The sequence below is a fragment of the Sardina pilchardus genome, chromosome 4 (assembly GCF_963854185.1).
Source record: "Sardina pilchardus chromosome 4, fSarPil1.1, whole genome shotgun sequence".
Classification (NCBI taxonomy): domain Eukaryota; kingdom Metazoa; phylum Chordata; class Actinopteri; order Clupeiformes; family Clupeidae; genus Sardina; species Sardina pilchardus.
In genome coordinates this window covers 6,383,501-6,393,650 of record NC_084997.1, presented here as the reverse complement: position 1 = coordinate 6,393,650, position 10,150 = coordinate 6,383,501, and the positions used below count along the sequence as shown (strand labels likewise).

General features: G+C 41.3%; 2 protein-coding genes across 3 annotated transcripts in view; both read left to right on the top strand.

Annotated features, from left to right (window-relative positions):
- Nucleotides 1-1,911: 1,911 nt before the first annotated feature.
- On the top strand, nt 1,912-4,379 carry atp5mc3a (ATP synthase membrane subunit c locus 3a). 2 transcript variants are annotated; one of them, XM_062533846.1, is made up of 5 exons: nt 1,912-1,961; nt 2,149-2,247; nt 3,187-3,261; nt 3,451-3,641; nt 3,744-4,379. In XM_062533846.1, the coding sequence occupies exons 2-5, from the start codon at nt 2,209-2,211 to the stop codon at nt 3,856-3,858; spliced, it is 420 nt and encodes a 139-aa protein (XP_062389830.1). In that variant the 5' UTR covers nt 1,912-1,961; nt 2,149-2,208; the 3' UTR covers nt 3,859-4,379. The 2 variants fall into 2 exon arrangements, with proteins under 2 accessions (XP_062389830.1, XP_062389831.1); XM_062533847.1 differs by having other exon boundaries at nt 1,936-2,038.
- Nucleotides 4,380-5,280: 901 nt separating this feature from the next.
- The window catches only part of atf2 (activating transcription factor 2), a 21,320-nt gene continuing 16,450 nt past the window's right edge, over nt 5,281-10,150 (top strand). Inside the window, exons 1-6 of the mRNA XM_062533845.1 lie at nt 5,281-5,642; nt 5,739-5,835; nt 6,007-6,122; nt 6,210-6,332; nt 7,028-7,206; nt 7,606-7,720. Coding sequence (XP_062389829.1) covers nt 5,559-5,642; nt 5,739-5,835; nt 6,007-6,122; nt 6,210-6,332; nt 7,028-7,206; nt 7,606-7,720 — 714 coding nt within the window. The 5' untranslated portion in view covers nt 5,281-5,558. The remainder of the gene's footprint in view (nt 5,643-5,738; nt 5,836-6,006; nt 6,123-6,209; nt 6,333-7,027; nt 7,207-7,605; nt 7,721-10,150) is intronic.

Here is a 10,150-nt window from a genome sequence, read left to right as displayed (position 1 = left end):
CACACACACACACACACACACACACACACACACAAACACAGCGGAGGTGCCCACATTTCTGAGGCCTCTGTCAGGATGTGCTACAGGCACAAATTGTAATTCATAAAGGTTAAGGGGGTCAATGCCTTTTATTACGAGTCTGAGTGCATTCAGCTTGATGGGGCCGGCATGCAAATGGAATGTCTCCTGGTGTAATATGCAACACCGCAGATGTGTGTGTGTGTGTATGTGTGTGTGCGCGCACGCGTGCGTGTGTGTAGGAAGGAGGATGGTGAAGTAGTGGGGGGTGTGCATGCTACAGTGAGGGGAGGGAAGAGGCAAGTGTCAGGGGAGTAGGTGGGCTGGATTCTCCTCACCTTCTGGAGCTGTGCACAGCCCCCCTCCCACCACAGTGCGGTTAATTAGACACACAGACAGTGACCTCAGGTGGTTAAGGACCAATTTAACAAACATCTCAGAGATTTTCCTGTGCATTGCATTGCCATGTTTATTTCCCTTCAAGAACAACATATAAGAACAACACAGAGGAAAATGATTTACATATTTCCATACATGTTTCTGCATATTAACATCCTGCTTATTTGTCACCTCAAATTCATCTGTCAAATGATATGCAATATGTAGTTATAAAATAAAATAAAAACAAATATTTTGTAAAGGAGAAGTCGCACATTTTATAAAGTGATGCGAACTGTGCTTTGGCTGCACATAAATGTGTTTACATCTAGCAGAGGGAGGGCTTAAAGCACCCTCTAGAGCAGTTGTAATAACTCCCTCTGCTGGACAATGAACGGCATCGTTTATCAAGACAATTATAATTTAGTAGCATTGAATTATATATGATGTCCCTTATGTAAAATTATATTATAATGTATTACTATTATTACCAATATTATGAAAACTGTAAGAAAATTGTTGTATTAATGTCAATGAAAGTATCCACTGAACTTAGCCTGTGTTGGAAGTAAGCTTAATTGAGCACATTCACACTGTATTGTTAAACTATGTCATGAATCTATATCATGAACACATTGTATGTAGGCTATACTCTATGTAATGCATGCATGTGTTCCTATATGTTGTACCCAGAACATTCTGACTCTGTACAGGCTTCTGAGCATTTTGTAGATGTGAGCGTATTGGAAGGAGTAGCCTAGGCCTGGTCTCTGGTGAGCACGTTCCCTCATTTCCTCTGGGTGAGGTGGGTTTATGCCCTGCATTAGTGTGAGTGATTCAGCACAGGCTGTGTGAGATTGAGCGGCTATGACTTCATCCCCTTGGCACACCTGCACCGATCATACCAGCGGAACCAGTGGGGGATACCTCTGCCAGAACTACTGTGCGGTGAGGCGCACCACGCTCATTACCTTTGCCTTGTAGCCCCACATGTTGGCAACCCATTCATCAAGATTACAAATTCTGCTGGTGAACTGCTGCGCCTCCAGCCATAGAGACATACAGACAGCGTCCAGAGACATGTGCTGGGCAGGGTTCTGTGGTAGATTCATACCTCAACAGGTGCAGTGATACTGAATGTCTGCAAAGGCAGGTAGCCTAGCTAAGTCCTGTTATCTGCAGCCATGGAGATTCAGACATAGGCTATGCTATGTGCAAAATCATAGTTTTAATTAAATTTTAGTTTTAACTAGGCTACACAAAAAATGTGCTTCTACATGGAACAGAATGAAATATAGGCTACACATAAGGTCTGCTCCAAACAAAGTTATGAAAACAGACTGTACAAATCTGTATTAGGCCTACATTTAATAGACTTTTTACACAAGTGCACTGAAATGTTTATTAAAATGTAATTAAGGTATTTTTTAACCAATTACTATTTGGACTAAACTGGTTCAATAAAATGAAATGACCTTGTCTGGTCAGTGCATCATCATCCGGGATTTTCTTATAAACCGGTTGGCGCATGCGCTGTAAGCGAAGTGGTTCGACCTCTGCTGTCGGTAAGTGCAATGGAGGCTGTGTAGAGAATTTGTAGCCTGACAATCTTAACTCATCCTACTCTATAAGTGATATTTTGGTATGTTAAAGATAAAGGCGCTTACATAGAATTTAGACTGGTATTCATACACAGTCATTTTAAAGATTGAGCACAAAGACTTGTACTGACCTTATCGTTTGTCATTTCAGATATAGCCGGGCTGCTATCTAATCCACCAGAACCGCTTTTAATACCCTAAAAACCCAAAAATGTATGCCTGTGCAAAATTCGTCTCCACGCCAGCAATGGTGAGTAATTCTGTCAAATACGATCAACACATTTAATGCTTCAGTTCATATTGTTCGTTTGTAGCTGCAAGGGCCTGTTCTTGAACTTGGGAATTAATGCTAACGTTAGCTACTTTGCCATCCCTGTAACTTTCATACTGACTAGCTAACGTTAGCTACTGACAACCTCCACTTCGCCTCTCTGTTAAATGGTTTCGTTGGGGGGTTTGTGCATAGTAGTACTAACACTAACATGCCATAATGCGAATTACTCTACTCATGTTTAACTTATCCGTCCTCTCTTGTTAGCCTGGCTATCTTAAGCAAAGGTCAACACCTTCCAAATATGTTAACATTGACTGTCAAGCTAGCTGTATCAGAGCCTAGCCCCCTAACCTTACGCTAGCTGGTGTGCAGACCCAGACGTCAATTGACATTTTTGTGGACGCATTGTTTGTACATAATACATTGGACATTTTGCCACTGTAATGTCCCAGGTCGGGCAATTCGAGCACAGTAAATAATCTTTGCACCTTCAGCCTTGATGCTGTTCGAAGCTAGCAAACGTTAGCTGGCTAGCATGTACAGCAGGGTTATGTCTACAAGGAAGCTCTCCCAAGTGGACTCTTTGGATACTTACACTCCTAGCAAGTGGATTTCGCCCTCTAATCCCAGTCTCTGACTTTGTAGTTATCTAATTAATGAATGCTTCTGAGGTCACCTTTGCCATTGTTTATGTCTGTGTCTAGTGGTTGCATTCGTATTTGTGAAGGATTTCAGTACATTGTGCTCATCCTGAAGATACTTTGCCCCCTGTCCTGACACTTAAATGTTACATTAACCTGTTGCTTTGTCCCAGCCTTAACTTGTACTCTTTGTTGCCTTGGTCTGCAGAGATGCACTAATGAAGGAATATTTTGTCTTGAGTAATTGTTTTTGTGTGTGTGTTTTTAACTGTAGGTCCGTGTTGGCTCCAGGGCTCTCTACAGACCCCTCTCTGCTTCTGTCCTTTCCCGGCCAGAGGTCAAAACAGAGGTGAGTGTCTCCAGCTATCGTTCCCTCTGTATTATTCCTGTGAGTTGGCAGGAATGTTCTGTAGGTCAGTTTACAGTGTGGGGTTCTGTTGTCATTGTACTAGCACTGTGCTGTCCATGGTTTACTCGTAGATGCTCACATGCAAAGAAATTGTTTTGTTTTGTTCTAACGTTAAGTATGTCCCAACAGACCAGCACAGCCCTTGTGCCACAAAGCCCCATGACCCAGGTAGCACTCCGTGGCTTCCAGACTAGTGCCGTGAGCAGGGACATCGACACTGCTGCTAAGTTCATTGGTGCCGGAGCAGCCACAGTGGGAGTGGCTGGATCTGGTGCTGGAATTGGAACCGTCTTTGGCAGTCTCATCATCGGATATGCCAGGCAAGTAGTCTAGTCAGTCTTCAGCCTGTAAAGGAATTCATTTAATATGTGTGTGTTTTATGCTAGTACTATTATCAATTTCTGGATTTCATCTCATTACAGGAACCCCTCCCTGAAGCAGCAGCTCTTCTCCTATGCCATTCTGGGATTCGCCCTGTCTGAAGCTATGGGTCTCTTCTGTTTGATGGTTGCTTTCTTGATCTTGTTCGCCATGTAAAAACAAAACAATGTGAACGCACTCTTAACTACAGTTGTGACTACATATTTTACTGTGGCTACCAAAATTGTCCCATGTTGGTGTCGAAATTGTACATTTTTTCAGGTTGATATGACTGTATGAATAAGGAAAACACATGCATTGTACAAATGTAAGAGATTACAGAATTAAAATGCATGTATTTCACTTGAAAATAAGGCAGTATGTTTTTTTGGAATCATGTGTTCCTTACAATCACAGTGGGCTAAAAGCTCTCCAATGAATGTGGCCCTGATATTTTTCTTAAAGATAAAAGCAGTTGGTTACATTCTCTCAGACGTCTGATGGTACTTGCCCAAGTCATCTAGTCACACACTACAAGTCATTTGGGAGTTTGGTGTTTGCAGGCTATTGTGGGTCCACTCAAATGATGTCAAGGGATACAGTAGGAAGTCAACTGTAAGTAGATTGCAAGTGTTTAAGAGCATTACAACACGCTTGCTTTTGTAAATTGCATCAAATAAATTTAGACATCAACTATATACTGGTGCAAATGAAATCTGTTGTCTTTATTTACTGGCTGACCAGCAAGATAAAAATGGTTTGCTAGACAATCACAGTTTATGAAGTTCAAAGTTTTTACACATGCAACATGCCACAGTAGACAATCTACAGTGAATCAATTAAGTTTATATTGGCGTGATGGACTGTATTGATACTGATCGTTAATTTTGGATGGGGTGTGCATTACGCATTCAGACTTCAAAGGTTGATGCAGAGGTATCAAGGATCCTTGGCCTTACCTGACGCTCCGGTTGGATGCGAGAGACATACGTAATTGTACTGACGTTTACGGAAGGAAAAACACTCGAATACTCGCGAGAGTGAAGGATCGTGGGATTTGGTTATCAAGGGTTGAGCCCGTGGGTAAGTGTCTGTATTAATTGGCACTATTAGTAAACAAAGACATCACCCACACAGTCGGTACGAGTGGTCTGTAGTTGTAGGAACAGCAAAATCATCATACATTAAGATATTGACATATGCACATCAACTCAGTATTAGCTGGATTAGCTAATATGGCGACGGCGATATTGCTAGCTTCATAGCTTCCTTCCCACCTCTATTGAAAGAATGGGTGGTGAAGCTAGCTCTGGCTATTGACGTGTGTAAACAAGGTGTACTGCATTGTTATCGTCAGCTTCGCTACTGTCAGAAATAAACGATTTGGAAATGTCGTCTTAGCGCTTTCGAAATATTTGTACGTTTCTTCAAACATCCTTGTATGAAAGACTTACGCGTTTTGTTGTTTGTTCGCCAAGTATTTAGGTTAACCAGCTACATAGTCGCTTGCCACTATTCTGTAACGTTAGTTATCTTTTTTTACAGTGATGAATTATTGCTTTGCTTGTTCGTTGTGGCCCCTCCATCTGTGCATTTATGATCCTTGTTTTGTTTGCAAATGATTGAACGATCATCACAAACGTATTTAGAAATCAACTTGTGGAGGAAGCATCTGCATAGGTGATATTGTGTTGCGAGCGTTGACATTACCTATCGAGTAGCCTACTTTAGCCTCATCACAGAAGTAACCATTGCTTTTTATATCTCGAGTCATAGCACTTTAAGAGGTAATAGACGTTTTCTGTGAGACCCTGTGCGAACGCTGTTGGTCATGACAGTGCACCCACTACTACTGCCTAAATAAGTTGCTTTGATCGATGTGCTTGTTTTCAGGATACACGGAATTTCTGAATATGAGTGATGACAAACCTTTCCTATGTACTGCTCCGGGGTGTGGTCAGGTGGGTGTTTATCACACCACATCTTCATAGATTTCCTTTCAAATGGTGTATTTTGTCAGCTCCTTAAGATTACTTGTTGTGTGTCATTTGTAACAGCGCTTCACCAATGAGGATCATCTGGCTGTCCACAAACATAAACATGAGATGACCCTGAAGTTTGGTCCAGCAAGGAATGACAGTGTCATAGTTGCTGGTAAGTCTGGTGACTTATAGTTGCCAGGTAACTTTATAGACATTACCTAGTGAGGTGCACAGCAGACCTTGTGTAATGTATTGTAGTCTCACATAAAGATCCACTGTAACTGTAACTGTTGAAATCAAGCTTGTTTGCATTAGTGATCTCTAATCAACTAATATCAAACAGACCAAACTCCAACCCCAACTCGCTTTCTGAAGAACTGTGAAGAAGTGGGTCTGTTCAATGAGCTCGCAAGCCCTTTCGAGCATGACTTCAAAAAAGCAGAGGATGATATCAAAAAGGTAAGCAATGCACACCCTTAAATGGGGGAATATGCTATTATATATCCTATGCATTTGGTTAAATGTTTCTATCTTGCATATTATCAGTTACCTTTGGACTTATCACCTCTTGCTACACCCATCCGCAACAAAACTGAGGAACAGTCATCCCTAGAGGCACATCGAGACAGTCCATTACCACATCCTGAATCAACGACAAATGATGACAAGGTACAGCATCCTGTGTTTTGCTGTATTTTCCCCTCAAGTACTTTATTAATTATTTGATCACAAAACATTGAGTTGTCCTCTGAACCTTTTGTTTAAATGCAAACAGGTGTGTGAGTGAGTGAGTGTGTGTGTGTGTGTGTGTGTGTGTGTGTGTGTGGGTGTGGGTGTGGGTGTGGGTGTGGGTGTGGGTGTGGGTGTGTGTTTCTGCTTTTTTTAGTAGAACACCCTTGCCCTCTCATGGTTCTGGGTAAACAAGCAGTATGTTGAAGCAATATGGTGAAATCTGTTCAGTGAATTTCTGTAATGAATCTTTGCAACCTCTGCTGTTAAGTAAAGCCTGTGTCCAGCTATTGGCACACGATTCAATCATTAAAGACTGCACTCACACATACAGACACACATGTTCTGCAGTTCCATTCCTGTTGTCTAAATATAATGGCCAAAATGACCACCTAGTAGCCCCTTAATGGCCAGGCATATGACATTTTGTTTCTCTTATCAGAATGTAGAGTAGAACCATATTGCCTTTACTCTTGAGGAGAACAGAGTCATCAGTTGTGGAGTCTATTCTAAGTTTTCATTTTTTACATAGTTTGAAAGGGAGATACTTTAATCCAACAAGTAGGCCTAGATTTCAAACTGCACATTTCTGACTGAATTTGTGACATAGCTACGGTCTCGTGTGGTGTTTTCAGGAGGTTTCTTTGCAGCCGACCTCACTGCCAGCATCCACTATAGTCCGTCCTGCATCCCTTCAAGTCCCAAATGTACTTCTTGCGACCTCAGACGCTAGTGTTGTAATACAGCAAGCCCTCCCATCGCCAACGTCTAGCTCTGTTATTACTCAAGTCCCGTCCTCTAATAGGCCAATAGTGTAAGTAACTCCAAAATGTTACTGTTTTTTTTTTTGTTCCCACATTTGGTTGATCAGTTGCATTTTTTTTTTTAATTTCAACCTCTGGTGCTTTTCAGTTTTTGTAAGTTGCCTTGTGTATTAGTTTCAGTCATTACAGTGTTCTACAGTGGTCAGTTTGCACCTCTTCTTTTGCCTCCATGCTTTTAATTTCCCCCATTGTTTGCTTGACTTGATCTGGCTAGTATTTATTTTCTAGGTGACTTTTTTTTTGTTTACTTTCTCATGTGCCGTTTCGGTGCTGTTTGGCATGTCCACTACTTCAGCCGCCTAAATATTCCATTAATTTGCTGTGTTTACTGATGGTGGTGGTGAAGTGCATTCTGCTGACGTAACCATGTTCTCCCCTTCTCCCCCCAGTCCTGTGTCTGCCACTTTCCCTGTACTCTTACAGCTCCCCAATGGGCAGACAATGCCAGTCGCCATCCCAGCATCCATTGCAAACCCAAGTGTACATATTCCAACTGCCATCCCTGTAAGTGTACGCCGCTCGCTCTTTTCAGTGCTTTGTTGAGACTTAGATTCAGCGCCCCCTCCCTATGTATCAGTTGTTTTCCATCATGTTTGTTTCCCCCCGATGGACTTTTGTGTACTCTCTGCTTACATCGTGTGATTTCTGAGATTAGGATAATTTTCCCATGGCTCCCAGACTTCCCCCGGCAGCAGTCACAAATTCCACAAAAAGTTATGTTAGTATACTGTTAGCTTTGATCTTGTCGTCTCATCTAAACCACTCTTTGTTTGACTGATTGACCTTAGTGATGAATGGCCTTGTCATTTCATTGGGAATGTTTATGTCGAAAAGGAAGTTTATGGCAGCAATTGAAGCAAAGTCTCACCTCTCCCCTATTTTTGAAGTAGTGTTTATCCTTCATAAAAAGCTTAGTGCATGAAGAAAATGTTGTTATGCTGGTAGAAAGTAAACAACAATGAAGCGTATCAGTTTCACCAACATATCAGCATTTGCCTAGATCCTGTCTGTAGCACCAAAACCAGTAAATCCTCCAGTAAAGCCCAAATAAACCTGCTTGACCTGGTGAGCCCCAAAGGCACATGGTGTGAATGTATTCTTATTGAGGTGTGAATTTATTTTTTGAGCTCCTGTTGAGTTCCCTGGCAATAGTTTTGCATTCCCTCACAATAAGTTCTGCATTCCCGTGCAAAGTCAAAACTATTGCGAGGGAATCCAAAATGAGCTCTAAAATTAATGTCCACCATGGTCCATCGGGGGCTCTGTAATGATTATTTAGGGCCCAGTGAAATCCTTTTTATTTGAAAACAAATTCTGTTTTACTTTTATAGGATTCCTTTTTATCAGTCTAGATGCATTATCACAGAATCATATGTCACTATGTCACAATCAAAAATGTACTTAGGATCAGAGCCATATATATACATGTATCTATATGGATCTGCTTAGGATGTAGGCTACTGTACTGTGTATTTGCACAATTTCTTTTTAAATCATTAAAGGGATAATCCGGAGTGAAATGCACTTTAGATCAATTTTTCGGACTATTGGGAGTACATACGTTGAGTTGTCATTCAGATGTATTTTGAGAAAGTTCGAGTTCACCGTTTTTAGCCAAAACTTGTTAGCCTGGAAGTGACCGGGACAAGTCCTTTCGCCGGTACTAAACGCTATTTTTATACCTCTTCTACTGTTCCAACCAACACTACACTTACGTGGTAGTGAGTAGAGGGTCCATAAAGCCAAACCGAAGTATCCCCACGTTCAGAATGAATTTAATCGAGTCAGTACCTTTCCGGAAATGTTAGTAAAGTGTTGTTAAAGCGTTGCCAGCTGCAGCAGCGACATTTCCGGAAAGGTACTGACTCGATTAAATTCATTCTGGACTCTCTATCCGACCACATAAAAACGTGGGGATACTTCGGTTTGGCTTTAGGGACCCTCTACTCACTACCACGTAAGTGTAGTGTTGTTTGGAACAGTAGAAGAGGTATAAAAATAGCGTTTTGTAGCGGCGAAAGGACTTGCCCCGGTCACTTCCAGGCTAACAAGTTTTGGCTAAAAACGGTGAACTCGAACTTTCTCAAAATACATCCGAATGACATGATTTTGGTGTCAACTCAACGTACTCCCAATAGTCCGAAGAATTGATCTAAAGTGCATTTCACTCCGGATTATCCCTTTAAGTTAACACATCTATGAGGTAAGAAGAACGTGTGGGAAGGAGTGTATGGTAACAGCATATCCTCAAAGACGAAAAATATGGTTTCACTTTAAATTAAATAATATTTTTAATAGAATTGAAATTGGCATAGCCACTTGTTTTATGATCCATCATGTACGCGTCCTGTGTTACCTATAATGAGTAACCATATTTCCTGTTTGGTCTTTGTGTGCCATTACTGGGGCGCAACTGTTCATTCATTTTAAAAGAACCAAACATAAGAAGTTAATGATATTATATCAAACATAATTAATTGATATACATGTATATATATATATATTGTATGATAGGAGCTACTTTGTGCAAACTTGAAGTCGTTTTCAACAAGTGTTGATGGGGAAAAAAGAGATGGGATGTACATATTACGGAAACAAATGTTTTGGACATTATCATTTGGCGTTCACCAAAAGAAAGTTGATTTATTTGAGGCGCCACTGGCTCCTGAACGTAATTATTTTGTCTGGAAGCCACATGCAGTGTCATCTCAATCTTCTTGCTTTGCATCAAATCATGCTGGAAAGTCTTGAGAGATCTTGCGCTAAAAGAGTTATGAAGGACATTTCGCTGGTCTCTTTGGAAAAGGATCAACAGAACGCTCAAAGTCACTTACTTAATAAGGAGAAGCTTTAGAGTTATGGACGGCCCGAGTGTGATCATCCTCATCCCTAATGCGATCACGTTCCCGTGATTTGTCTCTGCCACATTTCAGC

Excerpts from the sequence above, each read along its gene's own strand:
- atp5mc3a (XM_062533846.1), top strand. The coding sequence starts at position 2,209 with ATGTATGCCTGTGCAAAATTCGTCTCCACGCCAGCAATG. Across the intron at positions 2,248-3,186 it reads TCGTCTCCACGCCAGCAATG|GTCCGTGTTGGCTCCAGGGC; the intron begins GTGAGTAATTCT and ends TTTTAACTGTAG. Across the intron at positions 3,262-3,450 it reads GGCCAGAGGTCAAAACAGAG|ACCAGCACAGCCCTTGTGCC; the intron begins GTGAGTGTCTCC and ends ATGTCCCAACAG.